Source organism: Chelonoidis abingdonii, chromosome 8 (assembly GCF_003597395.2).
Source record: "Chelonoidis abingdonii isolate Lonesome George chromosome 8, CheloAbing_2.0, whole genome shotgun sequence".
Lineage (NCBI taxonomy): Eukaryota > Metazoa > Chordata > Testudines > Testudinidae > Chelonoidis > Chelonoidis abingdonii.
Genome location: NC_133776.1, coordinates 56614898 through 56633239, shown reverse-complemented (window position 1 = coordinate 56633239; position 18342 = coordinate 56614898). Strand labels below are relative to the sequence as shown.

The window sequence follows — 18342 nt, the reverse complement described above, 5'->3', positions numbered from 1 at the left end:
GTCCCCCAGGCCCTCTTCTTTCAGAGTCTGGGTCCCCACAGTCACATTCACCGCTCCTACCTCGGTCCCAGCCTCCTGCTGGGCCCAATCTGTTTGGGTTTCCCTGTCACCGACCTCCCCGGCGATGGTCTGGGTCCTGCCCTCTCGGAGGATCCCCGTCATCCCAGTTGCAGTCTTCACCACCTCCCCTGGGTGGCCCCCTGGCCGGTCAGCCACTCTCTTGGCCGCCTCCAGCTGCGTTGCCCCCCCCCCGACCCCAGGGGCAGTCTGTCTGTCGGTGGTCCAACTCCCGGCAATGCCAACAGGCTTCCCACCTCGGTGTTGCCTGGGCCTCCTGCTTCTTCTCGTTGTCCCTCACTGGGCCAGCCCTTCCTGGGTTGCCCTGGGTCACGTTCCTTGGGGCCGGGCAGTCTCATCAAAGTGCCCCTGCCGCCTACAGGCCCAATGCACCCACAGCTGCCTGGGTTCCCTCACCCAGTGCACTACCTGAGGGACTTGTCACCGTCCCTTTTCGGGGTGAGGCACCCTGCCCCTAGCCCTGTAGGGACAGTCCCACCTTATGTGCCCATGCCTGGCACAGGCGTAACAAGTCCTTAGTTCTGCTCTGGGCCTCCTGGCCCTAGGGTCAGGCTCATCCCACTGGAACACATGCCGGAGGAGCTTCCATAAGGCCCGCTGTTCCTCCACCAGCCGAGCCATCTGTCTTTGGAGGGCCCATTGCACCTCCCATAGTTCTTGTGAGTCACCAGCCCCCTTTTGCCATAGTGCTGGCCCCTGTCACCAACCATGGGTAGTCCCTAGCACCTCCACAGAATACACCCCAGTATACTTGGGCTCCATCAACCCCTTTCTCAGTCTCTCCACTATCTTTGGGGCAATCGTCTCACAGTCCTTGCCCAGCCCCTTGTGTCGGGGCAGACCGCCTATGCCTGCATTCTCCACCATCCTGTAGCAATGTGGACTCACCCCTGCGGTGCCTCCTGCTGGTCATCTCAGGAATTAGTTCACCAGTCATCAGAGCACCCTCTGCAGACCAGGTATCCTGCCTGTCGTTTAGCTCCCATGTCCCTCACAGGACCCCAGTGCCCCTTTAACTGGGTGCTGCCCCCTGGAAATACCCCAACAGTCTGGATCTCCCCTTGCAGGGAAACCCCCACCCACTATCCCCACTTCGCCTCAGTCTTGGCTACTGCCCAGTCTCCATCTAGCCCCTGTTCAAATTGTGGGGCAGACTGCAGTATAAACCACTCATTACAGGCAAGTGGGGTTCAGACCAGCTGCCTCTGCCTACCCATGATCTGCCCCCGCAACCCAGTACCTAATGGGGCTCATCAGGACTGCAGCCTGGGGCTTTCCTAGGCCAGAGCTCCCTAGCTCCCTTGGCCTTTCCCCAATCTGGATTCCCCACTTAGCACCTTGCAGCCAGGCCCTTCTCCCTCTACAGGCAGAGAGAGACTGCCTGGGCCTCTGGCTCACAGCCTTTTATAGGGGCAGCTGGGCCTGACTGGGGCATGGCCCCAGTTGAGCCTACTTTCCCCAATCAGCCCAGGCTTCTTGCCCCAGCCACAGCCCTCTCCTGGGCTGTTTCAAGCCTCGCAGGCAGAAGTGGATAACCACCCTGCTACAGAGGGAGATAGAGTCATGAGAAGAATTGTTTTGGATTTGAATTGTACCATCAGGCTAGAAGCTTTGGAGAAAGGGGTAGTCCTAGTTGCTTACAGTTGTCCTGCATCTTTAGGAGACCATTTCTGTGTGTCACATTGTAGCTTGATTCTTGTGTTTCAGGAATCCTTGTTTGCCAGGCTGGCTGTATTTTAGAGAACCTGAACCAGTATCTTGAGGAGCTGGACTTCATCATGCCACTTGACCTTGGAGCCAAGGGCAGCTGCCACATTGGTGGTAATGTGGCAACAAACGCAGGAGGCCTGAGGCTGTTGAGGTACGGCTCTCTCCGAGGGACAGTTCTGGGACTGGAAGTGGTAAGATGAGTGTCTTGTAGCTGCTTTCTGTATCTGAACTTCTTTCCATCCTGTATCCTGGTGCCATCCTGTTTTTATATTCATGCATCTGACGAAGTGGGTATTCACCCATGAAAGCTCATGCTCCAATACATCTGTTAGTCCGTAAGGTGCCACAGGACTCTTTGCTGCTTTTACAGATCCAGACTAACACAGCTACCTCTCTGATACCAAGCTGGGAGGGGTTGGAAGCACTTTGAAGGGTGGGATTAAAATTCAAAATAACCTTGATAAATTAGAGAATTGGTCAGTAATCAACAAGATGAAGTTTAATAAAGAGAAATACAAAGTTCTACCCTTAGGAAGGAAAAAGCAAATGCACAACTACAAAATAGGGCATAACTAGCTAGGTGGTAGTACTGCTGAATAGAATCAGGGGTTATAGTGGATAACTAATTGCATATGAGTTAACAGTGAGATGCAGTTGTAAAAAAGGCTAATGTAATTCTAGGGTGTATTAACAGGAGTGTGGTATGTAAGACAGGGGAAATAGTTGTCCTGCTCTATTCAGCACTGGTGAGGCCTCAGCTGGAGTACTGTGTGTCCAGTTGTAGGCCCACACTTTAAGAAAGATGTGGACAAATTGGAGAGAGTCCAGAGCTAAGTTCCCTGTAAGTTCCCCACACATCACCTCCATATTGGTGCACATAACAAAATTCATTCTTCACATGGATCTAAAAAATTAGAGAGAGCACTGGTCCAGAGGAGAGCAACAAAAATGATAAAAGGTTTAGGTAACCCAGACTATGAGAAAAGGTTAAAAAAAACTGGGCATGTTTAGTCTTGAGAATTAAAGGCCGAGAGGGGGACCTGATAAGTCTTCCAGTATGTGAAGAGCTGTTATAAAGGGGACTATGATCAATTCCCCATGTCCACTGAAGGGAGGACAAGAAGTAATGGATGTTTCAGGTTTAGCCTGGTCTACACTAGCCTGTTATTTCGGAATTAGCCAAGTTAATTTGAAAAAAAAAAAAGTGATTCTGTCCACATGACCAAAATGGGTTTTTTGATTTAAAGGGCTCTTTAATCCGATTTCTGTACTCCACCTCGGCAAGTGGAGTAGCACTTAAATTGAGGTCGCAATCTCGAGTTAAAGGTATTGTGGACACAATTTGACGTTATTGGCCTCCAGGAGCGATCCCAGAATGCTCCTTTGTGACTGCTCTGGACAACACTCTTAACTCCGATGCACTAGCCAGGTGGCAGAAAAACCCCTGGGAACTTTTGAATTTCATTTCTTGTTTGGTCACCATCAGCACAGGTGACCATCAGCACAGTCCACCATCACAGGCGATCATGCAGAGTCCACCATCACAAGAGATCACGCAGTCCTGGATTCGCAGACGAGCTCCAGCCTGCTCCGAACGGGAGGCACTGGATCTCATTGCGTGTTGGGGAGAAGAGTCTGTTATGGCAGAACTACATTCCAAAAAAAGAATGCAAATACGTACACTAAAGTCTCCAGGGCCATGACTGAAAGAGGCTGCTCCAGGGACACAGAACAGCGTCGTACAAAAATCAAGGAGCTCAGGCAAGTGTACCAAAAATCCAGGGAGGCGAACGGGCGCTCTGGATCACAGCCCCATACATTCCTCTTCTACCGTGAGCTGCATGCAATTATGGAGGGTGACGCCATCACTACCCCACCACTGTCTGTGGACACCTGCAAGGGGGGAGTTGCACAGAGCGAGGAGGAAGAGTCATTGGAGGAAGAAGAGGAGGAGGAGGAGGACAGTACACAGGCGGCAAGTGGGGAATGCATTTTCCCCCCAGCCAGGAACTATTCTTAACACTGGAGCCAACAGCCAATTCTTAACACTCCCAAGATGGGCTCCCGGACCATGACCCTGGAGAAGGTACTTCTGGTGAGTGGGAGCCTGATCGGAGCCACGCGGTGGGGGGTGGGAGGGAAACGCAGCCTCGCTGGTCTGTTCATGTTTAGTTTAAAGGGCTCATCCCTGCTCAGAGACTCACCGGAGCCATGCAGTGGGGGTGGGGGTGGGGGAGGGGTGTTGTGTGAAGCGATCATCCCAGAGAGCCTGCAGTCCCTCCTTTTATATGGCAAATCCACCAGGCATTGCTTGCTATGGGAAAGAGGGCCCAGCAGTTTGAAAGCATTGAAATGAATGTAGAAGAAGCAGAACCCCGTGTGCCCCTAGACTGCCTGCAAGCTGAATTCTGTTGCCTGGCCATGTGATGGCTTACTGACACCAAAGTGTCCTCTTTGTTCTCTGAAATGTATCTTTTAAAATACTACCCTCCCTTTTTCTTCTCCTGCAGGTGCAAATGTTTCAATGAGGCCCCTATCTACTTCATCCCAGAGGCTGGTCCGGATTAGAAGGCGGAAAAAACAAACTCGGGATGACATGTCCACCAAGCTCATGCAGTCCTCCTGCAGTGATAGGGCCCAGCTGAATACATGGAGGCAAAAAATTGCAGAGTCCTGTAAAGCAGTACAGGACTACGAAGAGAGGAGAGACGCGCACGATGCGAGCAGGCAGGACGCTATGGTCAAGCTCATGGGGGAGCAAACTGACATGCTCCGCAGTATGGTGGGTCTAATGCAGGAAACGCAGCAAGACCACAGACTGCCGCTGCAGCCCATGTATGACCTCCCTCCTCCTCAGGTTCCATAGCCTCCTCACCCAGATGTCCCAGAACACAACGGGGAAGGATACAGGGACCCACACTCTCAACCCCAGAGGATCGCCCAAACAGCTGAAAGCTGGCATATGTGAACTTTTGATTTGGTTTCTGGACATGTCTTTCCCTCCTGCTCTACCCCCCTAACCCAATACCCCCCCCCGCCCATCCCCCACTCTACCTTCTGATTTCTCTCAATGTGTTGTGCAACAAATAATAACAGTTTTTAAACAATTTTGACTTTATTTCCTTTCATATATATATATATATATATATATATATATATATATACAAACAACTGTCACACCGTACCCTGGCCAGTCATGAAACTGGCTTTCAAAGCTTCTCTGATGCGCAGCATGCCCTGCTGTGCTCTTCTAATCACCCTGTTGTCTGGCTGTGCGAAATTGGCCGCCAGGCGAGTTACCTCAACCTTCCACCCTGCCATAAATGTCTCCCCCTTACTCTCACAGATATTGTGGAGCCACAACAAGCAGCAATTACAATTGAAATATTGGTTGTGCTGAGATCTAACAGAGTCAGTAAACTGCACTAGCGCGCTTTCAGACATCCAAAAGCACATTCTATCACCATTCTGCACTTGTTCAGCCTATAGTTGAACTGCTTCTTACTACTGTCCAGGGTGCCTGTGTACGGCTTCATGAGCCATGGCATTAAGGGGTAGGCTGGGACCCCGAGGATAACTATAGGCATTTCAACATCCCCAACACTAATTTTCTGGTCTGGGAAGTAAGTTATTCAAACAGACCAGAGTTCCTGAAGATGCGAGCATCATGCACCTTTCCCGGCCATCCCATGTTGATGTTGGTGAAATGTCCCTTGTGATCCACCAGTGCTTGCAGAACCATGGAAAAGTACCCCTTGCGGTTTATGTATTGGCCGCCCTGGTGTGCTGGGGCCAAGATAGGGATATGTGTTCCATCCATCGCCTCACTGCAGTTAGGAGACCTCAGTGCATTAAAGCCACCCACAATGGTCTGCACATTTTCCAAAGTCGCTACCCTTGATAGCAGCTGGTCAATGATTGCGTTGGCTACTTGCAGCACAGCAGCCCCCACAGTAGATTTGCCCACTCCAAACTGATTCCCGACTGACCGGTAGCTGTCAGGCGTTGCAAGCTTCCACAGTGCTATGGCAACTTGCTTCTCAACTGTAAGGGCTGCTCTCATTTTGGTGTCTCTGCACTTCAGGGCAGGGAACAGCAAGTCACAAAGTTCCATGAAAGTGGCCCTACACATACAAAAGTTTCGCAGCCACTGGGAATCATCCCAGACCTGCAACACTATGCGGTCCCACCAGTCTGTGCTTGTTTCCCGGACCCAGAATTGGTGTTCCACAGTATGAACCTGGCTCAATGCCACCATGATTTCCCAATCGCAACATGCTGTGCTTCTAGTAACATCTGTGTCCATGTCCTCTTCAGTATAGTAATCGCACTGTTGTCCCTTCGTCGCCCGGTTTTGCAGGTACTGCACATACTGCTGGATAATGCGTGAGGTATTTACAATGGTCAAAACTGCAGCGGAGATCTGAGTGGGCTCCATGCTTGCCGCACTATGGTGCCTGCAGGGGTAATCCTGGAAAAAGGGCGCGAAATGTAGGAGAGTTGTTCGGTTCAAGATGGCTGATAAAAGGTGGGAAATGGTTGTCTTCTGTAGCTTTCACGGAGTCAGGAAGCTCGCTAGAGCTGCAAGAGTGGGAGAGCAGGGTTTGCAGCGGAACCTGCAGCTCAGTTCACGATGGCCGAAAAACGGTGGGGAATTGTTGCTGTCTGTAGCTTCCACAGGAGCCCAGGGCCAACAACATGGAAAAAGCGGCGGAAGCTGTGCAGCTCAGTTCATGATGGCTGAAAAACAGCAGGGAATTGTTGGCTTCGGTAGCTTGCACGCGAGCCCGGGACAGATAACATGGAAAAATTAGCTAGCAATGCAAGAACGGGAGAGCAGAGTTTGCGGCAGAAGCTGTGCTGCTCGGTTCACAGTAGCCGAAAAAAGGCGGGAAATGGTTAGATAAAAGAGTAGATAGAAAGACGAGAAGATATGCGAGGTGGTTTCATAGTACCAGGAAACAGGCGGTGCACCATACTGCATTGTCTGCTGACAGTATGGCGTTTGCCGTAGCTTTCACGGAGGGAGGAACAAGTGACAGTACAGATCCAAAAACACCCACAAGAATGTTTTTGCCCCATCATGCACTGGGAGCTTAACCCACAATTCCAATGGGCGGCGGGGACTGTGGGAACTGTGGGATAGCTTCCCACAGTGCACCACTCTGACATTCAATGCTAGCCTCGGTACAGTGGATGCACTCCGCCGAATTCAAGCACTTTAGTGGGGACACTCAACACTGAATGTATAAAATCACTTCCGAAAATTCGAATAGAGTAAGTTTGAATTAATTTCGTACTGTAGACATACCCTTAGGTTGGAGTTAGAAAGTTTTTCCTCTTCTCTAAAAGTAGTTAAGCACTGGAAAAGGCTTCCAAGAGAGGTTATGGAATCTCCATCATTGTCCTACCTGTTCTTAAAACCCTTCAAACACCTGTCAGGGATAGCCTAGGTTTACTTGTGTGATGGGTTGTCCCTGGGGTGCTGCCTGGAAGTGGCGTACCACTGAGGCCTCTGACCCACCAGCCTGGGTTCCCTCTCACACTTAGCTGCTGTGACAAGCTGCTGTGACTAGCTGCAAAGCCCTCCAGCCTGCACTTTCACCAGCATTCATACAGGTAGGGACACACCCAGTTGCAGTTACATGCAGGCTCTCTAACTACCAGCTTCCCAGCCTACGACCACAGAGCAGTACCGTCGTGCCCTGGTCAAATCTGGCAAGTATATGGGTTTAATGCCCAGTCCGTCTTTCCCTCAGTGTGAAGAGCACCATGCACACTTGTGGTAACCAAGACACCTTAGTCAGATGCACACTAGTTTGGATTAAAACATAAAATAAGTTTATTAACTACAAAAGGTAGATTTTAAGTGATAGCAAACAGATCAAAGCAGATTACCTAGTAAATAAACAAAAACGCAAGCTGAGTTTAACATATAGATAGGTAGGATATGAATTGGCAAATTCTCACCCTGAGTGATAAACAGGCTGGCAGATTCTTAAGGCACAAGCTGCTTTTGCTTAGCAGCTTTGGTTTCCTAGGTTTTCATACACAGGCTAGAAATCCCTTTAGCCTGGGACCATCACTTCCGCCAGTTCAGTCCAAGTATTGCATCCAGTTTTGGGCCCCCCATTACAGAAAGGATATGGACAAATTGGAGAGAATCCAGCAGAAGGCAGCAAAAATGATTACGGGGCTGGGGCACATGACTTACGAGGAGAGGCTGGGGGAGCTGGGGTTATTTAGTCTGCAGAAGAGAAGAGTGAGGGGGATTTGATAGCAGCCTTCAATTACCTGAAGGGGAATTCTAAAAGGATGGAACTAGGCTGTTCTCAGTGGTGGCAGATGACAGAACAAGAAGCAGAGGTCTCAATTTACAGTGGGAGAGATCTAGGTTGGATATTAGGAAAAACTATTTCACTAGGAGGGTGGTGAAGCCCTGGAATGGGTTACCTTGGGAAGTGGTGAAATCTCTATCTTTAGAGGTTTTTAAGGCCTGGCTTGACAATGTCCTGGTTGGGATGATTTAGTTGGTGTTGGTCCTGCTTTGAGCAGGGGATTGGACTAGATGACCTCCTGAGGTCTCTTCCAACCCTCATCTTCTATGATTCTATGATATAGGGCTGAGGCAGACACCGTGCATGGAAAATGTCAGTGCAAACCATTAAGGTTTGGCAAAATAGGTGGTGCTACCAGCCTATTAGTGAAGTTCAGTTAAAACACAGAAAAGTTTTGGCTGAATATCTTGTAGTTCTATTAGGCTGTAAAATAGTCTGCTTACTTCTGAAAGTCCTGGTGTTTGGAACATTTAAAGATAGACTGAAAAATTCACCAGTATGTTCATTGTAAAGAACAGTATTGGCAGGGGAAAGGATTACGTGACCCAGGTGGTCTTTTTCATCTCTAAGGTGTCTAAGAAGTCAAGGCAATCTTTAACTAGAGGATATCTGTTACAAACCCATCCAATCTTGATTTAAGGGCTCAAATGTTGGAGAACTTACTACATCTGATGATTAATTACCCTCACTGTTTCAAAATTGGCACTTTACTTTCATTGGTTCCATCAGCTGTCCTAAGCTAAAAACTACATACAATGGCTGATCATGTCCATTGGAGAAAGATCACTGATTGGTATGAAAAACAATCTGTTCTTATCAGTGTAACTGTTCCTTGCTTTTCATGCTACACATGAGCAGAGCATGTACCACTAAGGAAGAGAGGAATTTGGTGGAGCAAAATGGGCACTATGTTGATGAGAGAAAGCTCTCCCTGTTCAAGGCTATGTAGAAGAAGTAATAGGGAAAAAGTGTGGGGAAGGACAACAATTAGAAAAGGAAAAAATAATATAACCACATTGCAGCACTGAGAGGTAGAGCCCTGCAAATTCCGCAGACCATTTTTGTGGATCAGATATATCCGTGCTGGGCTCTCTTGAGAGGTTTGCTACAGCTTCTTATCATCTTGTCTCTTCACACCAGCTTATCACCTGTGTGTATTTGCATAATGAAGGGTTTATCAGTATTGTTTCTTTGTCCTCTGCCAGGCCCTGGCTGATGGCTCCATTCTGAACTGCTTGGCTTCTCTGCGGAAGGATAATACTGGCTATGATCTGAAGCAGCTTTTCATTGGGTCAGAGGGGACTTTGGGGATCATTACTGCTGTCTCTATCCTCTGTCCACGGAAACCCAAGTCTGTGAATCTGGTCTTCTTAGGTAGGCTCTGTCCCTCTCTCATTCTCCAGCAGTGGTGTTGGTAACCAGAAACAATATGCAATGGTATTCATAAAGTATCAGAGGACCAAGAGACTGATTTGGGATATGTTATTGGAGATGAAGCTGCCCTGTGATCCTGGGGGCTGGTTTTCAATAATTTGACTGCTGAAACCAGTGATAGAAGAGGCCAGGAAAGAGTGAGAATTGAGAGAGAAGGTACAAGTCAGTAAACTGCTGTAAACCATAAACTTGATTTTATTTCTAATAACAAAATATTTGAGAGAGTTTGATGGTGTGTATTAAAATACTTGTGGTCGCTGGCATTTAGCAAAACTCTCTTATCTGTGGTATTCCTGTCACCATGCCATTTGAGCTTTAGCTTAGCTCTGGCAGGCAAAATGTCATTCACAGGTAGAAAAATGTTAGATAGAAGTGGAGAAGGAAAGGGCCCAGTGTTTAGCTGTACTGGTTATATTTTGCCTCACCACCCTTCTGGCCCAGATAGATAAGTGGGGAATAGGGATACGGTGCCCTAAACATCTTGATAGGATCCAAGATGTCCTGTTTTCTAAAAACCATTGGCATGAAAAAGACCAGTCTGGTAAGAGTTGCACCTGCATGGTCTACGCTAAACATTTGCCATCACAAATATTTCTAACAGCGTTCTGTGTAGCACACATCATTAATTATTATTTACTGGACCCTGGACAAACTATTTTGAGCCAGGTAGTATTTTTTAGTATGTTAGCAGTTTTAATTTTCTCTGTGCTATTTGTTGTCTGTGGAAAGGTTGTCAGAGTTTCTCTCAGGTTCTTGGAACTTTCACTACCTGCAAAGGCATGCTGGGAGAGATCCTGTCTGCATACGAATTCATGGATGACAAGTGCATGAAATTGGTTGAGAACCACCTCAAACTGTCCAACCCAGTGACAGGTACTGGAATTAATGTACTGTGCATAGACAGGTGATCTGGAGTATAAGTCTGTGCTATGAACCCAAGTATCTTGATGTTTTATTGTGCTGTGGAAAAAGACGTAATATTTTCTGGAGATTTCTTTTGGGAGGAGGTAGGGAATGCTGGGCTAAATACTTAGCTGATCTAAAGAAAGGTCTCTCCAAAGGTGAGAAGGAGTCCAGTATCCAGGTTCACTGAAGTCTGGACTTCCCCACACTGTTCCACCACTGCACTCAAACCCTACCGTGGAGCAGCTAGTCTCCTGCCTAGGACAAGAGAAGTGTTCAACCTGTATGTTCAGTTATTGAGGGATCTCTCCAGAGATAGCAAAAAGACAGCTTTTCATAGGGACTGTGTCTAGTCCCTTGGAGTAGAAAAGAGGCAGCAACCTAATAAATAGACTGAATAAATTCCAATAACACTGTGACATAATTTATCACTGAGCAAACTTTCCTATCTCCCCAGCTTAGTCCCCTGAGACATTCAAACAAATGTCACATGAAACATAATTTTTTTGTATGGGGGAGGGGGAATTTTATTTGAAATTATTGGCCCCATCTCAACATGGGCAGTGCATGGAGCATCTGATGTAGCATCAAGGCTATAGAGTAACAGAGAGGGATTCCTCAGAGGGAACCTACGTGAAATGCAGCAGGAAAGGGCAATTTCCAGAATTATGGGCTTTATTTACATTGGTTAAATGGAAGGAAGCAGTAGATAAGCTGTATGCCTTGTGGCAGAATTTATTTCCATACAAATGGAAAGTATCACTCTGAAACACTCACTCTCAAACACAAAGCAGATACTTTGACAAGATCAAAAATATTTGCAGACTTTCCAGCTCTTGGGGACATAACATCCATTGTGCTCTGTCTAGAGCTTGCTGCAGTCTGGTCAGTGCAGAGTGCAGAGCAACTGTTCATGAGGGAGTCTTCCACATATCCCAGCTCTGGAGGCATTCACAGCTATTTCTCTCCTGCCTTGGCCAGCAGAATTCTTATAGGTAATGGTGAAAGAATGCTGAAGGTTGGGAAAATCAGTTATCTCAGACCTCTACTTTATACAAAAGGAGTCTCTGAGAAAATGTTGCTTTATTTTTAACCCAGTTACTTCTCAAGATGACCTTTTAATCGTCTGAATTAAATCCCTATCTTCTGCTACTGGCTGTTCTCTTGTTCTGTCCTCTCTGTTTCCAGGAAGCTCCTTTTATATTTTAATTGAAACTTCAGGCTCCAATTCTGCACATGATGAAGAAAAGCTGAACAACTTCTTGGAACATGTCATGGCCTCTGGTTTGGTGACCGATGGGACTGTGGCCACAGAGGATAAGAAAATAAAGGTGATTCACCCTCCAACATAAACACTCATGGAATAATTCTCTGTTTGGGTTTGTACTTTATATTGATGAATGGTTAAACAGTTTTTTTCTGTGGCTTAGGAGTTCCCAAGTCACCTGACATCAGGAGGAAAAGTTGTAGCTTGTTTATATGGTGAAACATATGCCAATATTTTTTTTGGCTGTTTTGCAATGTTCTACCAACATTTTCCTTATGGCCCTCTTCTATGGTGTTGATGAGGAGGTTCTGAATTGTCTTTCTCTAGACATGCAGGTTTGCTTGAGCACAAAGTAGTAGAGAAATTCCTCATTTTCTTATCCAGCAAAACAAAACAATAAAGAGAGGCTGACAGGTGATGGAGGTAGAATAACCCTATTTCTCTGTAGAAGTGGGAAGATCTGCAGTGCTGGACTACACTCTGATCCTCATTTCCTTGGAATATGTTACAGTGGTGTGTATAGTGGAAGATCTTGTGTTGGACTGGACCACCCGTCTCTGAGTCTCAGCAGCGTGTTGCACTCATGTATGGGAAGCAAATTTTGGGTACTAGCATGGAGCTGAGATGATTATTATTTGCATTACAGAAACCCCTAGGGTCCTGTATTAGGGCCCTAGTATGCCAAGCACTGTATCAGCACATAACAGAGATGCTGCCATCCCAAGGAGTTTACAATTTAAGTACAAGACAAGATACAACAGATAGATGCAACAAACCAACAGGAGAGTAGAAGGAAACAGTGAGATGCTCCTGGTCAGTGTGATAAGCAGTGGTCATTGCACACCAGTTGCCTGACCACTATGGTTTTTTGTTGCCTTGTTAACAGTGGAGAGTTTTAAAGAGGACAGTGAGGTGGCTTTGTGGATGTTTGTGGGGAGATGCTTCCATAGTCTTCCTCTTCCCTCACAGCCAATGCACTGGCAGGAGATCTGAGTATTGACTCTAGACAGAAAATTAGCCATTCTAAAATATCCAGGAAAATGAAATTATATGTTTTCTCATTTCTCTGAGACAGGATTTAAACACACTCAAAATTGGATGGGAGCCCTGTATTTAGAGCCAGAGACTGCTGTGGGTCAAGGCTGAGATGGTTTGTGTGGGGCTGAGATAGCAGGGTGCTGGTAAGGCAGGACTGAGGTGCGTGGGAACCAAAGACTGCAGTAGCAGGGTCCTGAGCAAGTCAGTTATTTTAACCAGTACTGCTTTATCTGAAATTGCTGAATTTAGAGACTTCATGCATAGTTCCACCATATGATGGTGCCAATTCGCCAAACAAATATAAGTTGATGTTTCCGAGAGCTGTAAGATAATACATATCCAAAGGGAGGACATAAGGCCATCACAGTAGCTCATATAGTTGGATAACAGTTTCCTGCCCCTCTGCCCCCCATCCTCAAACTCCATGAAGAGTGAAATCTGATGTATTTCGTTCATTTTAATTTGCTCTCTTCACTTTATCCTTTTTGATCTCATGAACTACAGATGTTGTGGTCTCTGAGGGAGCGGATCACGGAGGCCCTAACTCATGATGGCTGTGTTTACAAATATGACCTCTCACTCCCTGTGGAGAGACTATATGACCTTGTGATTGATACCAGGGCTCGACTGGGCAAGACTGCCAAGAATGTGGTTGGCTATGGCCATCTAGGTGAGTTGGGAAACATTACAGATTTCCTTTTGTAGCTTAGCTTCTAAGAAATGGAAGCTAGATGGTATTGGCTGACTGAGAGCTATAGCTCTAGTCAGAGCTGTGAGGATTTGTTGGAATCCACTAATTTCAGACATGATCCCTATGCTAATGGAAAAATTGATTTCATAACATTAACAATCTGTAGCACAGTATAAGAAGTTATTCAAAGAGATGTTGCCTTGTAGCTCTTTATCCAGTGTTTTGGGTAGATTTTATTGGGCAATAAGTTTGATCTGCACAGTCAAATAATAAATGTTAGAGTTTGGTAGGAACCACTGTCCTCGTTAGAGGGAATAGCAATATTTGTAAACCAATTATGGCTGAGCCATTAACCACCAGAAAAAAGTGATTAAAATAATGCAATTGAGTAAAAAAGGCCTTGGAATTTTTAAAGGGATATTTTGAAATTTATGTAGTGAAACTTGACTCCGGAGACAGACAAATGGATTGCTTAACAGAGCTGAGCTGTCATTAGAAGTGGAGCAGTGTTAAGCACTCTCTGTTTGAAGATATTTCATAGCAGTGTCTTTAAACAGGAGGTTGCTTAAATAAGGTTGTCTTTTGTACACATTTGACTATATTGACGATTTAGTTGGTGTTGGTCCTGCTTTGAGCAGGGGGTTGGATTAGATGACGTCCTGAGGTCTCTTCCAACCCTAATATTCTATGATTTAACAAATAGAATTATTATTTTTAAGTCTACTTCTTAATGTCAAGAGTCATGTCCCTTTTGGGAGAGCTCTTTTCTTCCAAAGTGAACATGAATCACTAAAAACTTCAGATTTATCTTGACTCCCAAATAGTCAATAGATATTTAGATGTTAATCAAAGATCATTATTCAGAGGCAGTCCAAAAGAAAACAACTCTATTAATGAGCTACATTTAAATTGTTGCAAAAATATAATTGGAAGAGATTGAATCATGTGGTATCGGTAAATTAAAATGTCACAGTCCTAATGAAGTAACTTTAGATAAATCTTTGCCACAAGAAATATTATGGCTGAAGTTCTAAAAGCACAAAATCAGGAAATGGAAAGTAATTTTACTCTACATTGTGAGGGCTTTCTGATGGACTATACTTCTTAGAGATGGCACAAGAGCTAGGAAATGTTCTGAGTTATTCAAGCACATAACTGTCTGAAGAGAGGAACCACTGTTTGTAGAATCCTAATGGACAGCTGGTCTCAGGACGTAACACAGACTCTGCTGTTTTGTTACACAGCAGAGCCAATGAGAAATTTCCATAGCACGGTCATTCTGTTTCTCTATCAGAACCATCTCAAACCCAGCTCTGTTATGCTTTCTTCCAGGAGATGGAAACCTGCACTTGAACATCACAGCAGAGTCCTACAGCCATTCCCTGCTGGATGCCATTGAGCCATTTGTGTATGAGTGGACTGCACAGTATAATGGCAGTATCAGTGCAGAGCATGGATTGGGCTTCAAGAAGAAGCATTATATTCAGTACAGTAAGCCACAGGAGGCAGTCCTTCTGATGCAGCAGGTCAAGGCCATGTTGGACCCCAAAGGGATTCTGAACCCTTACAAGACACTGCCAGCTAGTTCCTGAGAGCTTTGTGCTGCTGAAAAATAGGTGTATATCCTGTTGTATCGACTGTATCTCTAGCTCATAACTGCACTTTAGACACTGACAGACTGAACAATGTTCAAAGCTGCCTTGCTCACTTTATGATTGTACTGAAATGGTAAAGGACTGCAATTCCTCCTCCCAGTATTGTCCATCATTGCACGAGCTCTGACCGTCCAGAAAGCAGAGATCAGTAGCGGCCAAAGCCACGCAGGCTTCCTCATGGCTCTGAAAGTTCAGACTGAGTATACATATATAAGGGGCCTACCTGCCAGTCCCTCCCATGCTGCAGTGCTTAGAACTATCTCCCATCCCAGTCCAGCTGGTGGAACCCTTGAAAAGCCTTAACTCTCTAATGCTCTGTTGATGGCTTTTCCTCTCTACTTTAGATTGCATCTGTTATTTCATTTATAGTCCATGCTTGTGGATGTTAGAGCTACATGCAGCAAGAAGAAAGTGTATGCAGCATCTAGATTTGGGAGACCATCTGCGCTTTCTATCACTTTCTGCCAGTGGGGTAGTTTAAAATCTCTGTTCTTCTTACTCTATATAGCAAGACAATTTATAGCCTGTTTTCAAACACAGGCCTACAGCTTTGCATGTGCGAATTGTTACACCTGCAGCTTAGTCCTCTTCGATCTAGGTATGTGATTTGTGGGTGCAGTCAGCTATGGAAATGGAAGATTAAATTCTCGTGGATCTCAGGAATGTAAATGGCAGGATTATGGCAGTGATGTTCCTGATCCTGGAATTATAGGTATTTTCCCCTCACCTGCTCATAGTTGTATGTATGTGGGGTAATTTTGGCACAGTTGGTAAATTCATGGCAGTGGTAATAATTTGCTAAGCTCCACTAGGTGTCCAACAAGCCGATCTTAGTGGGCATCATGATCATATCTTTGTCAATATAGCTCCCAACTGAGATCCGCTATGTTTAGAGTGTCTTTATAGCATTTGTCTCACTAGCACCAAGCCAGAATTAACAATTTGTGCTGACACTTGGATACTACAGTTATAGGCATGCTAGAAATACTGTAGTTGGTATCCAGAGTAGGGTTTCCAGTAATGTCAACCCCTCAGTAATCTTTCCTTTCGCACAGATGATACAAACGTGAGATCAGAGGTATAAACAGCATCCCATCAACAACACCCTGAGCCAAAGACAGCTTTGGGCTAACCAGGCGGAAGGGCTGGAGATGCCAAGAAAGCGCTGTCTTTACCAGGACAGAATTTTGCCCCTTCCATTCGCAGTACCCTTGCTTGGTTTAAAAGAGAATGTAATCATCCTGTGCACAGATCTTGTAAAGTCATAGAAGTAGACTGCAGTCTTATATTAGATTTTGGCTAAACTGGTGATTATGTATCAAACTAGGCTGTTTTGATGGGAAAGATTGTATTGTGGCACCACGGAATAGAAGAGGCCAGTTTATAAAGACAGCATCTGGTTATGCTTGCATTTTGGTAATCCGCAAGGAAGAGAAAGGAGAAAATATACATGTTAAGTAGGGTACATACATTAATTTTCAAAATTTTATTTGTGGATTGGGGGTATTAGCCACTTGACAGACTTCTCTGCTCCCTTCCCCTGTGTTGCACAGCAGAGAGAGAAATGTAGGTGCATTGATTGTACAGAAATAGGAGTTAAGAAGCTGGGCAGCAGGAAAGATGACTACATATCGGTAGCATGATTCCATACCTCTTAGTCACTGGCAGCTCCTCAGCACCAAAAATATGCAAGTGAAACCCCATTTGAAATGGGGGGATTGGCCTGCTGAAGGGCAGTGTAATTGGGGAACAGATTGTCTGTGTGGCCTAAGCCCATAAGATCCTAGTGTAACAACCATGAACTCCTCCCCCCTCTGGCCACAATATACCAATGCAACCAACGGCAGTGTTACATGGGAAGTAGTCATGCTGGCCAGAGGCCTGAGAGAAGTGCAGAAGGGCATGTGTATACCAGGCCAGGTTTGTGGGATTTCACTGTTCTAACTGAAAACAAGTCTGAAATGAACCTTTTCTGTCTCAGGACAAACATTTACATTTAATGAGAATCATGCATGCAATGGAAAATGCTATCTGGCAGGGACTTGGGGTTTGACTACTTAAAACTTGATCAGAATTTAAAATGGCACTATTTTAATTCACAAAATCTTGTATAATGTTTTGCCAGTATTATACCCTAGTCTAAATGGAGACCTCAGTCTTTCTTAGGAAAACAGCTGGAGAACCCTGGTGTTATTTTCAGTGATCTTCTAATGAACATATGTTTTTTTATGACTATATAAGAAACTTGATAAAATATAAGAGTTATTAAAAACAAATCAGCGTTTATTTTTATTATAATTGCACCAGTCAAGTTTCATTTCTTGTATCCTTAGTGTAAGCAGGAGCTCCTCTTATGCTCTGACCAAAACCTATACAACCTGGTATGATACAGCCTCTTTGCACTACTCAGTGGCACAGAGGCTGTAACTCAAACAGATCTGGTCCTGCAGGAATTCCTCTGGCTGAGTGAGTTTCCCTGCACCAGGGGATATATAGTGGGCATGGCCAGAGTACTGCTGTGTTCTGACTATTTCCAACTGCTTCAATGGCTCTTTGGGGGCAGGAGAGTGCAGTTTAGAGGAGCCAAGAGCTGGGACGCACAAAGGTAGCATACAGCCTCCTTTGTCCCCCTTTGTATGGGTCCTGCATCAACACAGCTTGGCCACTCCCACAATCTGAGCAACTGTATTTAGTTCAAACATATACCCCTTCCTGGGAATTGGCTTTACTGGTAACATGAATCTACGTTTTCTTCCCAAGTTTGACTGTTCCTAGGGTTTCTGTGCACACACTTCTCTGTTCTAGACCCCAGTTCTCACTTCTAAAAAGAGCAACTTCCACCTCCCTCGTAACCAGGGTGGAATTAGCGAGCCACACCTGCCAGTGAGATTCCATCCCCTTATCCATTCTCTCAGGGTAAGGAAGCAGTCAGGCTGTCCACAGCTTGGAAACCAAACTTGGTGAAACAAATCCTGTGCATGAGTTTTTCATGAGGGCTAAGGTGTTGATCCATTTTGCACAGCAAGGTCTTTGACATGAAAGTGAATGAGAAATGGTTGGACCAGTCTTGGAAAATGAGCAGTTACTCTGAGTCACATACCTCAGAAATGGCTTGGCTGGAAAACTTCCAACTTAGATAGAATTGCAGAGGAGCTTCAGACAAGGCAGGAGAGACATCAGGTGGAAAGAATTTATCAGGATAACTAGTATGTCTCAATTCAGGCTTAG

The 18342-nt window shown here is 45.6% G+C and overlaps 1 protein-coding gene across 1 annotated transcript in view; it reads left to right on the top strand.

Moving 5' to 3' along the window:
- The window catches only part of D2HGDH (D-2-hydroxyglutarate dehydrogenase), a 30430-nt gene extending 13235 nt beyond the window's left edge, over positions 1-17195 (top strand). The window contains exons 5-10 of the mRNA XM_032795843.2: positions 1786-1979; positions 9332-9500; positions 10290-10433; positions 11652-11794; positions 13273-13438; positions 14792-17195. Of these exons, the coding sequence (XP_032651734.1) occupies positions 1786-1979; positions 9332-9500; positions 10290-10433; positions 11652-11794; positions 13273-13438; positions 14792-15051 (1076 nt within the window). The 3' untranslated portion in view covers positions 15052-17195. The remainder of the gene's footprint in view (positions 1-1785; positions 1980-9331; positions 9501-10289; positions 10434-11651; positions 11795-13272; positions 13439-14791) is intronic.
- Positions 17196-18342: the final 1147 nt, after the last annotated feature.